Source organism: Paramisgurnus dabryanus, chromosome 19 (assembly GCF_030506205.2).
Source record: "Paramisgurnus dabryanus chromosome 19, PD_genome_1.1, whole genome shotgun sequence".
Taxonomy (NCBI): Eukaryota; Metazoa; Chordata; class Actinopteri; order Cypriniformes; family Cobitidae; genus Paramisgurnus; species Paramisgurnus dabryanus.
In genome coordinates, this window is record NC_133355.1 from 14301426 (window position 1) to 14324966 (window position 23541).

At 39.6% G+C, this 23541-nt stretch overlaps 1 protein-coding gene across 2 annotated transcripts; it reads left to right on the forward strand.

Annotated features, from left to right (window-relative positions):
• The first annotated feature begins 737 nt into the window (after positions 1–737).
• On the forward strand, positions 738–22558 carry LOC135779735 (nuclear pore complex protein Nup153-like). 2 transcript variants are annotated; one of them, XM_065290627.1, is made up of 22 exons: positions 738–850; positions 4995–5208; positions 5326–5613; positions 5733–5866; positions 6060–6188; positions 7010–7126; positions 7941–7985; positions 8081–8134; positions 13962–14102; positions 14267–14319; positions 14422–14542; positions 14894–15025; positions 15184–15282; positions 15365–15446; positions 15529–15627; positions 16631–17218; positions 17354–17545; positions 17636–18544; positions 18625–18966; positions 19049–19297; positions 19411–19591; positions 21222–22558. In XM_065290627.1, exons 1-22 carry the CDS (start codon positions 773–775, stop codon positions 21307–21309), a joined length of 4335 nt encoding a protein of 1444 aa, XP_065146699.1. In that variant the 5' UTR covers positions 738–772; the 3' UTR covers positions 21310–22558. The 2 variants fall into 2 exon arrangements, with proteins under 2 accessions (XP_065146699.1, XP_065146706.1); XM_065290634.2 differs by having other exon boundaries at positions 739–850; positions 4998–5208.
• Positions 22559–23541: the final 983 nt, after the last annotated feature.

Genomic DNA, 23541 nt, shown 5'->3' on the forward strand with positions numbered 1-23541 from the left:
TAAACATGGTCATTTTCCTCTGAGCAGACAGAGATACAGTGCAGTTTAACAGGAAACCTTGATAACATTTAGTGACATTAATCAATGGCAAAACACTAGGTTTATTGTTATGTAAGGTGTCTAATATGAAGTAGGTTTAATAGTTTTAAAAAAAATTACTAATAAATGTAAAAATTGAATAAAGTCGACTAATTCTAAAATAAAAAGGTTTTTGAAGTAGAAAATAAATGGGATTATTTAATAATGTAATAAGTAAATAATGTTTAACCAGATTTCATGTTGTTAGAGCAGTGGTCCTCAAACTTTTTGGCGTTAGAATTTGAATTAAACAAAACATATGAACTTAAACAACGTAAGAATTTTTAGTAGTTTTTAGTAATTTATTTTATTTTTCTGAGAATTGATTATGAATTAATTTATTTTAAAAGAAGAGATCATAGGCATATGTAACTGAACACAACCTAGCCTAGAAAACGGTCGTATCGGTCACACACATCATTTTACATAACTTTTGTAAATTTGTGTATTACTGTAGTTAATTATAGAGGTGGGTAGTTAATAAATAATTGTGCTAATTTAGTTTCAAAACGCTTATTATTTTGTGTTGTATTTCCGTTTATTATTTTATTTATCGCGGGTATCGGTGCCCGAACACCATTTCCCATAAACCCCAGCGCCGAAGTGGCTGACGGTATATTGGAGGGCTGCAGTGTGACAGCCGAGCTCTATCCGGCGAAGCGCTACTGAGCAGACTCAATCTAGTTAGTTAGCCATGGCGGCGACAGGAGGAGGGAAAATCAGATCAAGAAGATATCACATCGCTTCAAAACCTTACGCCAAAGGCAAACAGGTAAATAAAACGCAACTTCAGCTTCCACAACATGGATTTTAAAAGTCTTTACGTTAAACCGCACAGGTGGTTTGGCGGCTGTTATTGTTTTTGTGAAGCCGGAGACATTTTGCGGCCTGTTGTAGGCCTGTTCACGCTACTCCAGCACACGTTCTCCACACTGTAACCGCAATACCGTTAAACGTTAGCTTATTTGCCTAAAACACATACATGTTAACCAAAGAAAATACTATGCGTTAAACCATATAAATGTGAATTGCGAATGAATTTGGTTAATTTCGGACAGTCGCTTTAACGACGTTTTCCAAATGCGTCTTGTTAGCCATTAGCTGCATATCGCGCCGGCGTGAATCAAGCAGACACTTATTTTAAAAGATATTAAAGGATGTAAATAACGTTTAAACGTTGTGTTTTAATTAATTAAATGTGTTTGTGTCCTACAATAACTTTGGTATGCTTAAAAGCCTTACATAAGAAGTTTAGCTTTAAAGCGTTTGTCTAAATTGGGTTAAATTGTATTCTCTGTGTTTAAGTATTTAACTCTGTTAAAGAGAAACACGGTTAGCATACATGTTAATGTTACATACTTTAAAATAAAGAAAGCGTACAGCACAGGGATTGTAAAACAGTGTGTTTGACTTAATGAGACGCCAAAGAAAGGCGGGATGAGTGTAACGTTATAAGTGCGTGTCGTGACGTGTTTCATACACACAGATTAAACCCTGTGATAACCCAATGTTTTTAAAGTGTGACAATTCAGTGACTAACGCAGCTATTAGTGTGCTTTCGTGATGTCAGCACTGTTTTTGTGTTTTATCTAGAAAGTGCTGTCATCTTAAATGTAAAGAAATGCATTGCTCGTATTTTTCTACGCATTTATTAATCAGAATATTACTTTTGCACCCTGCATGCTATGCAAAGAAGCCTTGCGTTTATGCAAAAAAGGCAGCATAGAGCATTTATTTATCCAAGATAGCGCATTGTTATACAGGTCTCGATGTCAGTAGAGTATGCTTTGTTGGACAATTCATTTGTTGAATTTAATGAGAAATAACCTTTACTTTGATATCATGAAAATATTTTTTTGATATCATGAGAATAAATTGGGTATGCTATGGATTAGTTTACCCCAAAATGAAAGTTCTTTTTGTTATGTAACACACACGTTTTTGTGAAATATACACATTTTTAGAGTGCATATTTGTACTACTATGTGTATAGTAAATTATTTTAAGTGATTTTGTAAAACTTTTGTGTTCAGTTGAAGAAAGGGAGTCATATTTGGAGTAAGAAACATTTAGACCAAATGTTGGAATGCCCACTTATTTTTAAGTTACTTTGGATAAATGTGCACGTCAGCGGTGCTCCAATCATAAATATTCTACATGTTGGTGCGTATTCATAGCTCATGCTTTTTATTTAAAATTAGGAAAAATACAAGCCAGTTTTTTGTATTGTGCCTCACATACTGGTGAGCGTTGCATCAATTGCACCAGATATGTGCATTTCAACTGCATATAGCATGTAGCACTTGCCGTATTGTCGACTAGTATACAGTATATGTCAGATCATGTGCACTGGGCTATGGTGTCACAATATAGGGTAGGGATGTTCATATCAGTTAATTTTCCCAACCGACAACCACAGCTTATTAACCGTTAGCTTAAAAGATTTTAATATTAAATTGTCATTGAGTAAAAATACAGTTGACGGTTGTCTGTGACCTTGTGAAAACAAAATATTTTATTTCATTTGAACGTGCAAACAGCAGCGACAGATCAACAACCGAACCAGGATTAATACATTATCAGATATTCACACAACATTACCTTATCAAAGGGCACGCAATCAGTCCAGATGATTAATATCCAAAAAGGGCAGATTGTTTCCTTTTCATCTACCACAGTGGTGTCTAAAGCAGGACGCATTTCAAAAAGTTTTGCTTTTGCGTCATCTTTCTCCGTTTGTGCAAAAAGAGAGCTGTTTTTGTTCAGGGTCAGAGGTCATCAGCGAAGGTCTGTCCCGATGTGCGTGAGATTGAGAGGGACCGCACCATCTTGCGCACGTGTCTCCCTTCAGCTTCCAAACCATATTCAAACACACATGCATATGATTTCTCATACAAATGATTACTTTATCAGACCGTCAGGGCAGCAATAATTTGTGTCATTTACAGGAAATTCACATATTAAAGATAGAAAAGCGGCGAAATGTCTGTCGGCTAATGACGTCACGCAGCGTGCGTTAACATTTTTTTTCCTTTAACTGATAATGTTAATAGCTCATAAATTCTTACCTTCGCTTTACGGTTAAAAGGTCAATTTTAAACATCCCTAATATAGGAAAGTTACTGTAATATCACATGTACTAGGACTGCTCGATTATGGAAAAAATCATAATCCAGATTATTTAACATGATTACTTAATGACTGTAAAAAACACGTATGCGCACACCCATAATTCAATTCAATGCCTTTGTTTCTTTTTGTTGCAGAAGGCAACACGTGTCAAAACACTGGTGCATCTTCAGGAGGGCCTTTTAAAGATGAGGGATAGTTTTGCTTCAGCTAGCTTGAAATGCATATAACGTAAACCTTAAAGCCTTTAACACGTTTGATATTTACGACTTATGATTGGGCTGCCTCCGACATGATGTCTGCAGTAGCCAATGAGAGCGTGCACGCTTCAACCGGATGTTGTGTGCTTTTATAGCTGAAACAAGACACCCATGAACATGAGATGAAAGAGGTGTATTGAGAAAAAATATCAACTTTGCCAACAGTGCAAGTGCTTTAATAATATCTAGTGCAAGAACTAATGCAACATTGTTTTTTTCACATGCCTGGTCGAATAAGGCAGTGTGTACGTTCTGAGGATTACGTTGTTATTTGTCACTTGGAACTGTCTTTACGTCATTATCATATCGCATATTATTTATCGCATCATTTAGCAAGTCATTGCATTTTTATGTAAAATCGTGCTGCCATAATTTGGACTAAAGTGAATGTGTTAAAGGAGACATTGTTTAGATTAATGCCCTTCATGGTCTTTCTCAGATTTCTGGTAGTATCGACTGGCCATGCTGACCTTGGATCGCACCACATGTTCTCTGTTGTCAGGAAGTGACTTATGTTGCAATGCTGAACTCAGGCATATGGCCCCAGCCGTGCACACAGCTGGTTTCATATGCTGACTGCATAAAGTGTTCATACGTTGAACTTTTGCTTGTGCAGTCATTAACTGCAAGGCACTTCGGAGCAAGACAAGATGAATTGTGCTCTGAGGTAGCTGTATGCGTTGAAGTCCTATTTCGATTGCATAATCCTTCTCGGCTTCTCTTCCGCTGGAGCTAAATGGACTATTTAGCCTTCCCACCTGCCTGTGAGTCACATGCTTGCAACGTTCAGCCAAAGAGTTAGTCTGTGGCGTTGCAGTGTCCGAACCCTGGAGCTCTTTTAGAGAACAATAAGCCTGTAGTGCTTGAACAGTGGTTTGGTCCCATGGGCCCCTTTTAGATGTCAACTAAAGCTTTCAAATCCCTGCACTCTTTAGCCTTCGGGGCCCACACTGCGTCCATGGTATGAAACATGGGGGGGACGAGTCATCCACTAACTTTTGTTGAAGTGTGGTGGTTGTTTTTCATTGGATTTTGCTGTGTGCTTACTTATTGATAAGTCAGGTCTAGTCCACACGGACACAGGTTTTTTTTATAACCAGGACTTTTTTTACACAGTTTGGCTGTTCATTCACACGGAAACGCCGTATCAGGTCAATGAAACCGAACATTTTTGAAAACCCCTGCTAGGGTGAGGATTTTCAGAAACGCTGGTTGCAGTGTTGTCATGTAGACAGTAAAACCAGGGTTTTTTGCTTTTGATAAAGGCTTCTGCTTGGCCAACATGGCTTTACGATTAGGGTTGTATCACCGCCTGCTGGTGTGGCATGCTCTTGACAGCACATGATAGCGTGTTTTTGCGTTTTCATGTAGTGGAGATTTCTTTTAAACTGAGCATGTGTAGATGGACGCAGGATGGAAAAACTGGTTATAAAAATACCTATGTCCGTGTGGACTAGGCCTTAAAGCGAATGCATTTAATTTGGTTGATGCTTTTTGAGAAATATTAAATCTGTCTCTTATGCCCAGCAGCAGCCTGGCCTTATCAGTCGAGTTACCGATACAGTGAAGAGCATCGTACCCTCCTGGCTGCAGAAATACTTCAAAAATGAAGTCGTTGAGGGTGAAACGTCTCCAGTTGGTGTGGAGCGGAATAGCGTGGCTCCTCCCCCCAATGGCAATGATGAGACTCCCCCACTCCCAGATGGACGAGACTCTCCAGAGCCGAGCACAAGTTACACAGGTATGTCGACTAGATGGTGTCCTGCGAACTTAACCTCAATTACAAAGCCTAATAAGTTGTCTAAGAAGGTAGCTGACTATACAGATGGTAAGTAACTTTGCTCAATCCTATTTTCAGAACCATCTACAAGCAAAGCATCACTGAATTTCCATGATGCCCTGTCAAGACCCCCACTCAATCGAACCCACCTGCACTTTCCTTCTCTGGATGGCTCCCCCGCACTAGGGGGTGGCACCAGTTCCCTCTTCTCCCAGCCCTCCACATCCACAGCACCCTTCTCAGGGAGCCATTTCGCTGTTACCTCCAACTTCTCCCTGGTGAAAGAGATCAAGGATACAAGCTCTCAGCACGAGGATGACAACATCTCAACCACCAGTGGTTTTTCGTCACGTGCATCAGACAAAGGTATGTAGCCGTGTTTATTACAATCAAAAGCAAATTTAATTTAAAATACTTCTGACATCAGATTACAGGATAAATTGTATTTAGACTAGGTGTAAAGCGAGGGCTTAATTTTTTTCCAGATGTTCCCACGTCAAAGACTGTGCCACAGCTCTGGTCTCCAGAGACTGAACGCACCCATCCTGGATTGCAGCCGGCTCACTCTGGACTTAAGAGACCAGCCTTCAACTTGTCAGTCTTTGGCACGTCCTCATCAGTAAGTACTTTGTCTTCATAATGATTTGTTTCTCGTTTCTCAGTATCTGAGCATATAGGTAGAAATCTCCACTGTATGTGATGCCTTTCTCTGTTGTTGAATTACTCTGATGGTGTTTTGAAACCTAAGTTGTTTTGTGATGTCATCTCTGCATTCATAAAAAAACAGATATTGATGATAAACACTTTTATAGTCAGTGTTAAACAGTTCAGTACTGAACTCCAGTCAGTTGGGAGACTCGCCGTTCTACCCTGGAAAAACCACATATGGAGGAGCTTCTGCATTAAGATCAGCTCGTTCACGCCCTGCTACTCCTTACCAGGTCTGTATGATCATGCACATGCTAGACCTAGAGAATGTAATAGGCCAGTATTATTTTAAACAAGCATACCAAGTTTTGCTTATCGAACTGTATTTTGGGCAGTTGTTTACTAGGGATGCACCGATCCGATATCCAGGCTTTTTGGCTGGATCAGATATCAAACTAACAGGACAGATCTAACTCTGAAACTGCGCGTTACCCATGGTTATTACTGACATGCTATTAAAAGGACAAAATCACGTTTTTATGCACTATATTCATAGGATTTTTAATACACTCGATAGCTTTATGTGAAGGAACAAACGCACATTTAAAGATATTTAAATTCATGGAAACTCGCAAATGGGTTAATGCACTGGTGAAGTGGACAGATGAAACACACAATAACTGTAGGCTATTTTATAATAGTTCCCAAAATAACCATCTGCACACTAAAGCTTTTTTACTATGACAGTTTTGCTTATTTGATCAAACGTACCTATTTTATGTCCTCCTAAACACTGCCATGATTAATAATTACTAATGTTTTTGTAACTTGTAAATCATTTTAAGTTATTGGAATTATACTACATGTAGCAGAAAGCACTATACACATTTAACATTTTGTGTGTGTGTGTGCATGTAATTTTAAATTGTCCAAGAAAAATACAGTAGTATCGCATCGGCAGGTAGTGGTATCGGCCATTACTCAGCATTCTGCTATCGAATTGGAAATGGAAAAAGTGGTATCGGTGCATCCCTATTGGTTACATTAGATTACTGCTGGTGTTGGTTTACTTCAACCTTGTACTGATCTTGTTTTCTGGTTTTTGATTCACTAGCCTCCAGTTAGGAGACAAATAAAGGCAAAGCCAGCTGGATCTCAACCCTGTGGAGTGACCAGTGCCACAGCCAGACGCATCTTACAGTCTCTGGAGCGCATGTCCAGTCCTCTTGCTGTGAGTGTACTGTTTATTCTGTCATTAGTTTTGTAGGCAATTGGAAAATTATTTACCAAAGTTCACGATTGCAAGCCTGAAAGTCATTTTCAAGTCGATTGTACTTAATAAGCTGATATCGTGCAAGTCATGTTAACATGTAAAGGTCTGGTGAAGGTCATAAATAACTTAAGCAGAATACGATTGGCACTAGAATTACCAATATTTCCTGTTGCATGTAAATGGCATTTACTGGGGGTCTGTACCATGAAAATTAAACTTTTAATTAAAAGTTAAACTTGTTTGTTACAGGATAAGTTTCAAGTTTACAAAACCAAGCCAATTTGAACAGGCCTTGTTAGTACAAGCTATTTTCATGGCACCCAAAACCCAGGATTTGCATAAACTAATTCTGAACTTACCTAGCTTATCAACTAAACTGACGTCATGGTATAGGCCCCGGGTTTCTTTCAGCTTTGTTTATATGCACATGTCTTGGCATGTAATAGATAAATGTCACAAAAGAGCCAAAGTAAACTAATGGCTAAAAGTCTACTCTGATGTTTGATTGATATCTGCTTATTTTGTGCATGAAGATGCAATCAATGTGATCACCATTGTATTATTATATTAGCTTTGTAAGAAAAACAGACAAATGATGTGGTTATTTTCCGTTTATAGTAAAGATCAATAAATAATAGGCTTTTGTTTTGGTCTGTTTTTTTTACATAAAGCTTTTGTATGACTTTCCTGCATGAGGAAATTATGATTAAATAAAAATTGCTGGTTTTGGAAAAGCATCAAAATAACAAATATTTTGTTGGGGTTTTTTCAGGATGCGAAGCGAATTCCTTCTACAGTTTCATCGCCTTTGTCGACAGTAAGTGCCAAGTCATTAAAGTTTTATTGCAAAACTGCACTTGTTTATTGATGTTTTTATTTAATTTTAATCTCTTTTTCATTGTCTTATTTCAGTCATTAAATCACTCAGACCTAGACGTTTCAAATATCCAAGCAAAGAGGAAAAGGGTAAGTCTAATGAAGTCTTATAACGCGCATCAGTCCATATCATAGGTCTGCAAGTTGACTTTTTTTGTAGATGTATGTGGATTAATGAGAGATCTTATAGACGATGATTCAAACTAGGACTAGGGCTGTATGTTTTGTGAAGTTGGCAACTTTCACTTTGCCTTAGTTGCTTGTCTGTAACTGTTAACAACTGTGGCAGCTGGCCTCTTATACCAAACAATGTACTCATTCATTGAGCACCAGCAACCTTAAGCCTATTATAACCATTTGTGATGGATGTCCATAGTCCAAAATAACCAGTGCAGTGAGCATTTTATGTTTTACTGTTCAAGTGTGCAAACTTAAACGCACAAGTAAGTGCAGAATGTTGTTTGGCTTTTTACGATGTCAGTACAGACATGCGGTGCTTAGTATAGACAATGTGTATTATTATTGTAACCACATCTTAATATCAGATCTAACACTGCCATGATATTTGAAAGTATGCCATTTTATTTGCTTGTAAAATCATTGTATGACTTAATAAATATGAATACCGTAAACTGTAACTAGAATTGTTTAGACCTGTTATGTATGAGCACAGGTAGTGTGTGTGGGGAAAAACAAGCTGCCAAAATCAAAATAAGGCTTTAAGGTGAATTCCGTTAGAAGGTGGGGAAATTTTTTGTACAGGGTTCCCAAAAAGACTTCCATAAGAACAAGCTATTTTACCATGGTACTTTAAAGCAGCATTTCCCAACCCTGTTTCTGGAAGCACACCAACAGTGCACATTTTGGATGTGTCCCACATCTGATCCCATTATTTCCCATCTTGGAGCATGTACTAATGAGCTGATGAGTGGATTAGGGTGTGTTTGAATAGGAAGAGTAGGAAAATTGTAGAGTTGTTGTGCCTCTATGAACATGGTTGGGGAAACACTGTCCTCAGTGCCGGTCCTAGATGCTGGGGGGCCCTAAGCAAAGCTTTGTGAGGGGCCCTCTGTCAGTGCATTCAGACCCTTATAGCATAGCACACATACATCTTGGAGACGTCTATTTGATGTCTGCGTTTACATCTGCAAGATGTCTTATTTAAATTGTTTTCTCATCTGCAATACGTCTGTGAGACGTCTCCTAAAAGATGTCATATAGACATATTGAAGATGTCTGCAAGACGTTTTTGATTTAGAATGTATGTAAAGCAGCTCTTTTCCTTTATAAGATGTTTTTACACACCAGATGTATTCCAGATCTCCAGATCTTTACCAGACATCTCACAGACGTACCTGTGCTATCTGGGTAAAACCCAGTCAATGTTGCTGTTAGTTAGTTGTTAACTAACCACATAGTGTATTATCTTATAGCTGTATAATATTCCCATATGCACATTACTTTGAAACCCTGACTGATAAACTTGCTGATTATAACATGAAACATGTATTTGCTGATAAGTTGTTTTGATTTAAAATGTGCTGTGAGAAGCACTAAAAAATTAACCTGATCTAAATGAATGTAATGAATCAAATTAAATTACATATAAATACATACTGTTAATACACAGGGGTTAAATTGGGATTTGTTATGTGTGGGGGGGGGGCTCTGTGGGGAGGGGTACTTCGAGGGGTAACATGTTTAATACTGATGACAGCAAAGCCACTGGTGTGTTTCAATGACATTCTGGACCTCTGATAGGATTTGATAAGTTTCAGCTTTAAAAGAGCATTTCACCCGTAGAAACATTAATCTTTATTGAAAGTGTTATATTTGTAGTCGAAATGTAACATACATTTAGAATTTGGTGCCTATTTTACAGAGAAAAGGGGTGTTTGTAGTCTCATTCCCTCAACAAAGACATTGCACTTCCTTCTTTCAATGATGCAAAATGATGATTTTTACATCATTGAAAGAAGGATGTGCAACACTGAAATCTGTATTTCTCCAGTCTCAGCGGCAACTGAGGAAATTATGCATGACCATTCAAAAACATGACTGGAGTTCTAACTATACAAAGCTTAATGCAAATGGGTGAAGTGTCCCTTTAAAGCTGTCACAGAGGTTGACCCCAAATATTTTAAAAATAGTGTCTGATTTTAAATATTGCAAATCTATGAGTTTGACACCCTATATCCATTTGTTGCACATGTCATTATGCACAACTGATCAAACTTTAAAGGAAGTTAAAAGAATCAATCTCCTTGAATAATTCTGTGCATAAGATGCCCAAAAAGACTCAATTAACAAGATAAGGTACAACACACAGTACTGTATCAGCAACATGTCTTAGAAATTAGCCATAGAGATTCCCTATGTTGGTCAGCAGCTACAATCATATAGTTAGGTTTGATTTGTGTAATCAAAATACATTATTTTATTATCCATACAATGAGTTATATCCAGTGTTATCCAGTTAACATACTGTAATTAAACGAGTGACATATACTTTAATCCTTTACAAATTTCAAGTCTTCTATTAAGTTTTCTCGACGTGGGCACCATTCTTACCTCTCTCTCTCTCTCTCTCTCTCGCTCTCTCTCGCTCTCTCTCGCTCTCTCTCGCTCTCTCTCGCTCTCTCTCGCTCTCTCTCGCTCTCTCTCGCTCTCTCTCGCTCTCTCTCGCTCTCTCGCTCTCTCTCGCTCTCTCTCGCTCTCTCTCGCTCTCTCTCGCTCTCTCGCTCTCTCTCGCTCTCTCTCGCTCTCTCTCTCGCTCTCTCTCTCGCTCTCTCTCTCGCTCTCTCTCTCGCTCTCTCTCTCTCTCTCGCTCTCTCTCTCGCTCTCTCTCTCGCTCTCTCTCTCGCTCTCTCTCTCGCTCTCTCTCTCGCTCTCTCTCTCGCTCTCTCTCTCGCTCTCTCTCTCGCTCTCTCTCTCTCTCTCGCTCTCTCTCGCTCGCTCTCTCTCTCGCTCTCTCTCTCGCTCTCTCTCTCGCTCTCTCTCTCGCTCTCTCTCTCGCTCTCTCTCTCGCTCTCTCTCTCGCTCTCTCTCTCGCTCTCTCTCTCTCTCTCTCTCTCTCTCTCTCTCTCGTCAAATTATCCTGCACGAGAGCGCGTTCTTGAAGTTCAAAGGAAAAAGCGCGTGTTTTCGCGGCAATTGCGTCACCCAATTCGCGTCATTTGAATCGCCCCATGCTAGGACGCGTGTCTTTACATTGACTTAATCTGCTCGCGCAAATCCTTTATCTTGTTCCCTTGCTTCACGTTTTTTTCCCTTTATTCTGCTCCAGACGGATAGCTTTGTCTTTGTTTTAAATCAATGGTGGGCATATAATATGCGCATCGTTACCAAATCACTCTTCTGCGTCATGCACGCGGCCGTTTCTAAATTTGAAGGATCATGTCGCATATGCGCGCTGCATACGTCATCAAGCCTGATTTATTTAAGTTAAATAAGCATTTCATTTGCAAGTCATAAGCATAATATAACAATCAACCATTAACTAAGAATAATAGTCAACATTATAATTGTTAATATTCTAAAATACGTTTTTATGACGCATATGCAGCCTACAAATGTGACCTCTGAAGGCTGCAGCCTTCGGATTGAGAAACTGCCTGCATGTTGTCCGAGTACATATCAGTGATTTAAGAAATCATTTTTAAAGTATAAAGTATTTTTAAAAACCCGCACAAATTCGGAAGTTTGCAAATTATTTAAATTATAGCGTCTTGTTTTCATTAAACATAATAATAATTTTTCTTTGATATAATGGTTAATAATAATTTTTCTTTGATATAATGGTTTTAAATAATTCTGAGATCAAGGGGGCCCTCTAGTGGTGCGGGGCCCTATGCAAATTGCGTACTTTGCGTATAGGAAAGACCGGCACTGACTGTCCTTGCCCAATTTGTTCACTTTTTTTTAACGTAATGTTGTTGTGCTGTTAACTCTTTCACCACCAGTGTTTTTTTTAAAAGTTGCCAGCCAGCGCCAGCGTTTTTCATGATTTTCACCAAAGTTTAATGCCTTCCAGAAAATGTTCTTCTTTAAATATATAAACATACAATATACCAAATAAAAAGAACAGACCCTCTGCTTTCAAACAAAAAAATACGTTTCATCCTACCTTCAGTGGTACTTTTGTAATCAGTTTTTGAATATGAGTAGGTTTCTGCAAAAACACCACATTTTGAGCAAAAAGCAGAGATCATTCCATTTTTGTGACGGACTTTTCATAGAGATCCCATTCAGAGCGATCTTTAAAACAGACACAGACATGCAGCCGCTTGTCATAGGGCAATACTTCCGGGTTTAAAAAGTTGCGGATCCACCTGGTGGATAATAGCGGTATTGCGGAAAGACGGATAATCTCTTCATTGGCGGGGAAGCGTTTTATCTTAATTGACGAGCTATCTCGTCAATGGCGGTGAAAGAGTTAAGGCAAGTTATAGTCATGTGTAAGGCCTATGCCGTAGGTTATCTGTAGCGTGATGTGCATGCGGACCACAAGCGCTGTGATTGGTCCACTAGAACCCCTCCCGTCAGGTAAAAAAACCTGTCATGGGTATTTCCGTTTGTAACGGTGAGAACAAATATGGGCCAAGTTGAGGAGTGATTTAACTCAAACTCCAACAAAAGGCGCTGGCTATTTACTTCCATCACTGCTGGTCTTCTTAAAACATACACAACAAGCTGCTGCTGCTTCTTTGTTTCTGGTTTTCTGGCCAAGCTGCTGCTTAGACGGTTGAGCTGCTACTGTGTTTACACGTGTGGATACTACCTACCTGCGGTCTGCATGTGTGTTTGCACATCAATACGGATGACGACGCAGAAGTATATATGAAAAGCGACGCTTGGCCTATGCCGTAGGACGAACGCATGACTATAATGAGCCCTTAAAGGCAGGATAGGCAGGAATTGTCTAAAAAACTTTTTTTACAAATTTGTTTAAACTGGCTTTATATACCAATACATAAGTAAAATGTAAGTACTCTGAAAAAAAAAGTGTAAAAATTGAGTGTCTGTAAACCTCTCACCACTGTTTTAAACACAGCTCATTTTTCCATTCACTCCACCCCCTCCCTTCTGGGTTTCTTCTAAAGCCACGCCCCCAAAACACATGAACGTGCGACGCTGACCGGCTCTGCTGGGAGCGCGGTGCATGTAGTAACATCATGTCAAAATCACATGTAATAATACACCTAACTTTATCACTATGAATATAAACAAATAGGATGGCTTTTAGTACTCACTATTAAGCCAGTGTTTTGCATGGAAGAGTTTCCGTGATGAAAGCATTGTTGACTCTGATGAGGACTACACACAGGAGACAATATCGCTACCCCATCGCCGACTCGAGGAAAAGCCACGCGATATTTACTCTCGTTTGATTGCTTCGTTTATTCCTTTATTTGCCTTCGCTGACTGCATATGCAGGTACTGTGAGTTCTGAATGCTCTTTCTCTGCCATACTTTTGCTCTTCCTAGAGTGCCTCGTGCACGTTCAAATCAACCGGTTGTGCGCATGTGTGGGCAGATCCCATAGCAACAGGGGTGGTGCCATGGTCGCGTGAGAGAGTGATAGTCGCGCAAGCCAATCATTTGTTTCGTCTCGAATGGAAAAATGAGCTGTGTTTAAAACAGTCGTGAGAGGTCTAAAGACACTCGAGTTTTATACTCTCTTTTTCAGAGTACTTACATTTTAATTATGTATTGGTATATAAAGACAGTTTAAACAAATTTGTAAAAAAGTTTTTTAGATAATTCCTGCCTTTAAGTGTGTTTATTGTTTAGACAAATGATAAATGTAAAGGGCTACAGATAGATTGTAGATTTATCCTTATTTATTGATTTTTGCAAAGTTATGTAGTAAATTGTCAAACTGTCTTATTTGTGATGTTTCTTTATTGAATTGCAGCTGGAGCCGTCACTCCCACCTGTGCAGAAGTTGGTGGTTCCAGTAGTTTCTGCAGTGTCTGGTAACCGCTCAATGTCATTTAGACCATCCCTCACCCCCGGTGGACTGAACAGAGGAGTTGACAAAACCAACAGAGAGACTGTGAGTTCAGTTTTTAACATTATACATTGCGTCAGATATAACATTTAAGATTTCCTGGAAATGGGATTCTTATCATTTGTGTTTACTGCTAAAATAATATGTTGTAATTATTAATAACATTTAATTAATTTTTCATTAAGCTAACTAATGTTTACCTTTCTCAGCCTGTAAGACAATCCACCCCAATTTCAAGTTCATCTCAACCCCCCCTTCCCAGGTAAGAATAGACGATCAGTTGGGTAGTTTTAAATGTTAAGTAAATATAAAAAGCATCTTGTTTTGGTGTATGCTTAATTTGTGTTGTAATTCTTGTCCTCAGCAAAAACAGTTTGTCGTACCCCTTGTCCAGCACCCCAACAACCAGCAGCGTTGGTTCAGGAGGGGGCAAAATGAAAAGGGAGAGGGCCATCAGACCTTCCTCCAAACGACCTGAGGATGAGGTTAGTGACTCGGTGCTGACTTGTGTGGCTCATCAACCAGATGTATTTACACATGTCCCAGACCACATACTGAAGTGGTTTGAGCGATCGGATTTAAATGCATCTCGAAAACCTTCCGGAGGGCATTTACACTTGGTCTTAGCTATCCAATAAGAGGGAACGCATGAAGTCACCAGGTGTAAAAAGGGTCTTATGGGCTTTCGAAAATTTTAACCTTGAGCAGTCTATCAGAATTTTTTTCCTTTGTTAAATTTTTTTTATTTAGCTGACGCTTTTATCAAAAAAAAATCTTACAAATGAGAGCTCAACGAGCTAACAATAAGTTTCTCATGTGTGCTGTTTTTCTTTCAGGTGGCTGAAGAACCTGACTTGCCTCCTGCCTCTCTCCCCAGCAATTTCACTTTGCCCAAATTTAGTTTCTCTTCTCCTCCCCCTACCTCCTCGCAGAGCTCTGGGACAACACCACTAACAACAGTCTCTGAAGTACGTGCAGAAATCATAACCTTCCAGATATATTTCATTTTACTTATGCCAACTAAGTGTTGCTGAGGCACTTATCAGTTACGGTGGAAAATAATGATCAAGTAATATGGACAAGTGGTTGTAACGAATCTTAATTTCTAAAAATTTTTGTGTATCAGGTGCCAGCTGCTCCATCCACACCACCATCTGTCCCCTTCACATTTTCTTCACCTATCGTCAAGGCAACAGCTGCCAGCCCTCCATCTTTTTCTCCATCGGTAAGTCACCTTTAATTTTTTTACACCTTTTATTCTTGTCACACAAACCAAACATATGTTAAATGATGTTTCTTCTCCACAGTCTGGATTCACCTTCAGTGCACCTACTATAAAAACAAGCCTGTCTTACTCTAACGGGAAAATCGCCCCAGCAGTAGAACCAGGTGCGACTTGTTTCCTCCAAAGAAGATTTTGTTTAAGTTTGAGTCCGGGTTATGGGTTTGATCTTATTTCTTTGTTTTGCAGTAAAATCAGCTGTCATTGAAGAAAAGGAGTTTGAAGGACCCTTCAAGCCTGCGAAGGTCTTAAAACAGGGCAGTGTGTTGGACATACTTAAGGGACCTGGTAAGATTGTTTTAGTTCCAAATGTTTTTAAAGGAGGTGTTCAACCAAGAATTTAAATTCCATTTATTTGTTTCTTTTTTGTGAATTAAGAAAAATCCTGTAATTTTAGCATGTCCTATATATAATATAGCTAGGTAAAAATAAAGTATACTTGAATGTACTAAGAATATATTTTAGTACAGCAAGTACATTTGTAGTGCATTGCTATTTTTGTGCTAAATAAGTTAAAAATAACTAAATTAGCTAAATAAAAGTTGTACACAACAAATATATTTAATAAAAGTATGGTTCTACTTCAGTAGTACTTCAGTTCACTTAAAAAAATACTAAAATACATGCAAGTAATACTAGTATTTAGTGTTTTGAAGTAAATAGTGTCTCAAAAGCACAGTTGAGCAGACTTAAGCCTGGAGTATAGTCAGGTTTTCGTGTATGCGCAGTGGAATGCACAGCTTTGCAATGTATAGTTTATTTGACTCGTACAAGTACACAGATGTCTGTCGCATGCACATCGTGACAGTGCAATGCACCTTCTGGACCGGGTTTCAAAAATTGGACTGGACCCTACTTTTGCCTTTGTTCTCAAGTTTGTCAGAAGTAGTATTAATTATTTTGTATTTTGTGATGATAGTACATTTGCTAAGTGTACTTTTAGTGCACTTTTTTACCTGGGTACCCAAGAAACATTCTAGTCTAATATTAGCTTTGAATAACCACTTGCTGTGTGAAACCGCCGTGGACTGAAGCCACTCGCGTTGCTACTACTCTACGGCGCCGCCTTTTTGGGTCTGACGAATTGGCGCGCATATTTTGCGTCAACGTATTTTTTGTGTCGACATAGTCAATTACATTGACGCGTTGTCCCAGCCTTAAATTTTAGTCCTTATTTACTTTCATTAGATGGAAAAGAAAGGCACAGATTATTCTTAGTGAACTCTTTCTTACTGGAAACGCATTGCTTATCTACGTGTCTAATTATTATTTCTTTCCCCATTTTCTTTAGGATTTGCATCCCCTAGTCAGAGCGTAGCTGATAAACCCTTACCGACTGCTTCATTGACACAGAGTTCAACCTCAGCTCCTCTTTCTGGTTTTGGTGACAAGTTTAAGGCACCTGTAGGCTCATGGAGCTGTGGCACTTGCCTGGTACAAAACAAGTCATCAGATAAAAAATGCGTAGCTTGTCAATCATCACAACCCAACACAGACTCTAAATCAGACAGTAAACCTGCAGATGCCACGACGAGCCTCAGTTCCCTCTTTGCCCCTCCGGCTGGTAGCTGGGATTGTGACACATGTCTGGTCAGGAACAAACCAGATGTTGTTAAATGTGTAGCTTGTGACACGGCCAAACCTGGGACTAGTGTTAAATCCAGCATGAAGTTGCCTCCTCTGGCTGAGGTCTCATCTGGCCTTTCTGCTGCTTCCTTTGCCTCTTCTACAACCACCACCACCACTTCGACAGGGACTGGACTGTTAGGTTTTGGGGACAAATTTAAGAAGCCAGAGGGATCTTGGGATTGCGACGTGTGCATGGTTCAGAACAAGGCACAGGATGTGAAATGTGTAGCCTGTCAGAGTGCTAAACCAGGTAGAGTTTCAGTTTTGCAGCTGTGAGGCAATGATAAAAATACGTGTAAATAGGGGTATTGAAACATCTGATAATAATATAAAAAGCTGATACTTCCTAATACATTGTACATGCTTATACGTTTCTGTGTTATAGGAGCTGTAGCTGCAGCAGTCCCAACCCCTCCACCTGCAAGCACGCCTGCACCTTTGTTAGGATTCGGAGACAAATTCAAGAAACCTGAGGGGAGCTGGGAGTGTGAAGTGTGCTGTGTTCAAAATAAGGCTGTGGACCAGACATGTTTGGCCTGCCAGTCAGCAAAACCAGGAGCTAAAATAGAGTCGAAAGGTACCAAGCGTTCAGATTTTCAGAAATAACTCTTTCAGAAATAAGTCACTCTTGCTAAGTATGTTATTGACCATTTTTCCACTGTTGCAGGTTTAAGTTCATCTTTTGGCATTCAATCCAACAGTACAGACTCAAGCTCGTCTGGTTTTAAGTTTGGTACAGGCTCTACGAACTCGACCTCTGCTGGACTGAAATTTGGGGGCACTTTCTCAGATTCTTCCTCTTCCTCCTCGGGTGGATTTAAATTTGGCTCTTCTGACTCCACCTCAAATTCGACGGGCTTTAAATTTGGAGGCTCTTTCTCAGATGCCACTTCAGGTGGAATCAAACTCGGTAGCAACTCGTCAGAAACCACAACAAGCACATCAGGTGGATTTAAGTTTGGTGGTTCTTTGATCACAACTCCCGCATCTGCGAGTGAAGAGAAAAAGACTGAATCTCAGGATTCCAATACAGGATTTAAATTCGGAGGTGCTGGTGGAATCTCATTTGGCTCTCAAGCTGCTAGCTCTGAAAACTCTACCTTCTCATTTGGTGCTAAACCTGTAGAGAAGGGAAGCTCCAATTCATTGTTTACATTTTCAGTACCCCAGTCCAAAGTAGAGAAAGATGATGCTCCTGCTCCCTCCGAAACTGTTTCGACCACCACAACGTCTTTGGCAGCAAACACGATCCCTGTTTTTGGCAAACCATTGGTAGTTGAATCTAAACCAGCTGCCCCAAAATTTGGGGAGTCTGCAACAACAGTGCCAACGCAAGTGTCGTCTAGCTTCGCTTTTGGAAAACCAGAAGAGAAAAAGGATACCTCTGTGCCCTCTGGTGCGCTGTTATTCAGTGCAGTCAATGAAGCGGAGAAATCAACACCATCATTGGGCTTTGCTTTTGGCAAGCAAGACCCTCCGAAAGATCTCCCCAATCCTTCTTTCACATTTGGTAAACCTGCCGAAACAACAGCGGAACCTCCAAAGCCATCATTTACTTTTGGGCAGAGTATAGCAGGTAGGTGTGACCCTGATGTACATTACATTTTCAAGTTTTGGCTCATGTAGCAACACCTTAACTCTGACTTTGTTTTTCAGATATATCTGCTCCAAAGCCGACGCTTAACTTCATGGCCAACTCCTCAAGCACCTCTACTTCCTCCAGCTCCACCCCCAATCTTTTTGGCACTCCCACTACCACCTCCCTGGCCCCCGCCCCTGCTCCAACCAGTACCTTTTTATTTGGCCAGAGTTCCTCTTCTGAAGCCACCTCAACAAAACCGTTTTTATTTGGCCAGCAGCAGCAGGACACCCAACCAGCGGCTCCCACAGCACCTGCTGCCGCACCCGCCCCAGCACAACCTTTCCAGTTCGGCCAGAGTTCAAATGCTCCTGGTTTCTCATTTGGTGGTGCCGCTGCTTCCACGCCGGCCTCTGCAGGTTAGTTTACAACCTTACCAAGTTATCAAGCATCAGATGTCATTTAAAGTGTATAATGACAAACTTGTCCTTGTTCTTTCAGCTCCTGCTCCCTCTGCCAACCCATCCCCATTTGTTTTCAGTTCTGCTGCACCTTCTTCTGGCTTTGGCTCCGGACAGACACCCATCTTCGGACAAGGTGCTCCTGCTTTCGGGTCGGCTGCACCTTCGTTCTCGGCCACAGCTTCCCCAGCCCCTGCATTCGGAGCCAAACCAAGTTCTACCCCAGTGTTCGGCCAGCAACCCAATCCTGCACCTACATTTGGATCTGCTGCTGCCTCTACAGGCCAAGGTCAGAATCGCCGCTTGTGTTCAGTGATATATTCTTGGTCCCCTTAGTAAAATTCTTCAGTCTTTGTTTAAATGTAGGAGTGTTGATCATCACTTGTTTATTAATACTTGAAGGAGGGTTCCAGTTTGGAAGCACCAGTGGTTTCGGGGCATCAGCAAACAGCACCGGTGTGTTTGCCTTTGGGGCTGGATCAGCAGCTCCATCAACTCCTGCAGCCACTCCTGCCATGCCTGCTGTAAATGCTCCCTCCGGTGGAGGCTTCAACTTCGGCCAGAGCCCCGCATTTAACATTGGGTAAGCGAGAAACCACTTAGTACTGCTAAATAATGCTAAAAGTGGAACTGAGGACGTACTCACAAAATGCGGATTGTATTTAGGGCTGGGTATTGATTCAGATGTTCCAGTTCGATTTTTGATACGGATTCTCCTGTTGGTTTTTATTCTCGATTCAACGAATATAGATTTAATCCAAATACTATATTTATAAAAAGGAACAGTGAACAGAAGTTTACTAGTGGGTAATTAATAAAAAGAAATTAAAAGCCATAACACAGTCGTCGTCGTCGTCTTGCTTGCGAAATCTAAAATGCTTTCAAACCTCTGACTTTTTATGTGAAGTTGGCATCAATGTCGACGAAGCACCGGAAACCGCCATTTTATGCACTGAATGAATGCATCTCGCTCCTTGGTTACATCCGCAAGGCAAAAAAAGAGGATGACGTATATTGGAGAAGACTAGTTATTAGATAATCTTACGTTCAATGTTTACAGAAATAAATATGGGGGGAAAAAATCGCCTTTGAGAATTGATTTTAAATCGACCACGTAAAAAAACTATTAATCAAAAAATCTTTTTTTTTTGCCCAGCGCTAATCGTATTGTACCAGAGTACGTTTGAACTCATTTGATTCCCAAATTATGGCCATTTGGCAAATTGTGGTACATCTATGCATATCCTGGTATGGATTAAGGGTGTCACGGTTTCGATTTTAAATCAAAATCGATCGAAATTATGTCACAGCTTCGAACTTTGAATAAAAAATGGGATCGTCGATGCTGCCACGCCCCCATGTCACGTCCGGTCGGCTTGCCAAGCAAGAGAAAAAACTCTCAGAGATGCCTTTTAAAACATCTGTCCAGCGAACGCTATCATATTTTAAACACGAGGGATGCTACAACTCCTTGAAATGCATATCATAAACCGGATTACTACCTAGTGATCTGACTTTGGACAGAGCGCAGCTCTCGGCACGTGCGCGAGAGTGAGGGAGGCGCAAAGATGCAGCGGGTTATATTTTAAACAAATGGGATAGTTTGCCTTAGCTCGCATGAAACACATAAAACTGAACAAATACATAAGGATTACTACTTTAGTTTATGTTTAGACTTCGGACAGATGCGAGTGCGCGTGCACGTGAGACAGAGATAAGCGCAGCTGCTTATGATGCTGGATTTATTTCAGATGCTACGAGTCCAAGACGTGCGCATTAAGTCCATGTGCATTAAATCCATGTGCGTGCAAGAAGGAATCCTCTCTCTACAAGCTCTCACGTTACGTGAAGCCCACAAATCCCCATGCGAGTTGTGCAATGTGCATGTTAATGTTAAACTATAATAAATAATAATAATAAATAATGGCATATCATTTTTGTCTTCAAAAAATTTTTTAAAAATCGAGAATCGAATCGTGTCCTTAGAACAAAATGTAATCGAATCGAGGATTTGGAGAACCGTGACACCCCTAGTATGGATCATAAAGTGTAGTGTGAGTGCAGACCAGTGGCAAAAACCGTCCTCTGGTTCAGTTCGTTCCGGTTAAGTATAACGTGAGTGCGTCCACCGTTTCAATGTTTTGGGGTATTTCAACAATAAAATGCTTTTGTTACAGATATTTGACGACTCTTGTAAATCATTACCTTAACAGGTCAACAAAGAGCTTCACGACGACACCGTCTGCGCCGAATTCAATTGCTGGACGCAAAATCAAAACTGCTGTTCGACGCAGGAAGTAAAAGTTGGAATGGATTTTTATGCCTCGGGCATGGACTGCCTGTTTTTCGACAAACACTGAAGTACTTAGTATTTTGAGCATGGCGCTGTGATTCGCTCATAGTGCCAGAAATTTTGTTTTGCTTTGGAGGTCATTGATTAACTGAATGATGAACACTGGCCTAAACAAAGAACCTAACCAAGACTTCAAGATGCAAAATAACGCATTACAATCAAGCAAGAACTTTTAAAACAGGATAGTAATCATTTGCATCATCTGCATTGTGTGCAGGATTTGCTATTTTCTTTCGTAAGTAAAACAAAGAAACGAGAATTTAAAGAGTTGCTCTGACGATAACGTATCAGCGAGTTGCTAGCGATTGGTTTACTTAATATGGCGAAGACTGATCTGGTTGCTGAATCTACAGAGGAGTGTGCTGTATCTGTGTATTGAATGATTTGTGTGTTTTCCTGTGCACAGGTTGTGTGCGTATGTGTGGTTTCAGTGTACGTGCCGAATTGTGTTTGATGTAAAAAGCGTAGCCTGTGCGCCTGAATGCTGTCTGTTATGTGAGAAGCAAAATGAATGTGTTTTAAGTAGGTGGGGTTATGGCGAGGGCCACACCCCTCCACTGCAGAGATTTGCAGGTAAGGAAGATAAAGGAAAAGTCTTGAGTTTTTTCCTCTCCTTAGATCCTCTCTATAGTTCCAAATTAGTTCATGTTCATCTTGTATACTACTTTATTTTCTTATATACACCCTCTTTGGTGTCCCTACCATACCAACCTCTCTTCCTCTATCTATCTATCTTTCTCTCTCTCTCTCTCAATTCTTTTTTTTGTCCTCTCATGTTTCAATTTGCGCTTCTGAATCAATTAATTGGCCTTTGACTATTATTAAAAATATGTAAATAGTGACTTTTTTTAATCTGTGAAGTTTTGTGTGTTAAACCAGCTTTTTTTGTTCAGTGTTCTGTCTTTTAGAAATTATTATGTAAAGCCCTTAATTCAAAGTTGCCCAAATCCATTTTAAAGTAAACTTAAATGCAAATTGGGGGTCCTTTGAAGACTAAATGATTATTGGCTTTTCTGATCCACTTTTGTTTGGACCAAAACCAGTATTGTAAAAAGTGTTAAGTATATATTTTTCTATAACTTGTTTAAATGGACTAGGGTGACTTTGGATAATAAGGACAGCTACTTAATTTTAAAGCCATGATATTAATATTGGCTGAGTGATAAATAAAACTATGGGTAATTACCATCAATAAACCATCAGTGGTCAGTGTATTTTGTACCTTAAAGCACACATTTGTGTATGTTGGTGGTTCTTTTGTGACTCCCTTTTTTTAATGTTATCTTTATTATTATTTTCATCACACGATACATTATTTTGTATATCATTAATTAATATCATTAATTGGTTTATGATCCTATTGTCTGAATTAGCAGCGTCCATTTTGTTACTGTTTGACAGTTATGTATTTGGGTTTGAAAGAGAGAAGGAATTTGTTTTTCTCTATATGACTGCTGTAACATGCGGTCAACTCTTACTATACTTCGGTAATAGAGCTTGACAGTAACAGAATTAACATTTATGTTTAATTTTAGGACGTGTGTGTGTGTGACGTAAATAATTTCGCTTAAGGTGTATTCGTTTTCTGACAAGTCATGCTCGAAGGCTATTGGCTCATGTTTTTAAGATCGAAAGAAGATAACAAAAGAGGAGAACCGCACCTGAGCATACCGCTGTCCATGGGAGAGGTTTCACAGTTTGATAAACGAAACTGATAATTTCGGCTTCTTTTCTGTTAGTTTTAAAGCAGTGCAAATTTATTAAGTTATTATTTTTTTTTTTTTGATTAAGTTGTTTTGTTATTTAGATCACTTTTTGGGAAAATTCTTTGTTTTAATTCCATGAACTGTTAGCCGTGATTGGGTGCTTTATTGTGCTAAGTCCTATCGAACTTTATGTTACAGTCGAAAAAGCGATTTCTTGAAAGATGACTGAAAAATAAAGCAGGTATGTTTAGTTGTGCTGCTAATATCTTATAATATAAACCATCACAGATTTCTTGTATTATAGCTAATTACTGACACATAGCTTTGTAATTGTCTTCAGTCAATTAACTTTTTTTGAATTGACGTCTGTTACCGTTACTTAAATGTTTTTTATTCAATGCTTTGAAAGGAGAAAAAAAAAGGCATTTATAACTATGAGAATTACATACAAAGACATTATATTTACATTCATCT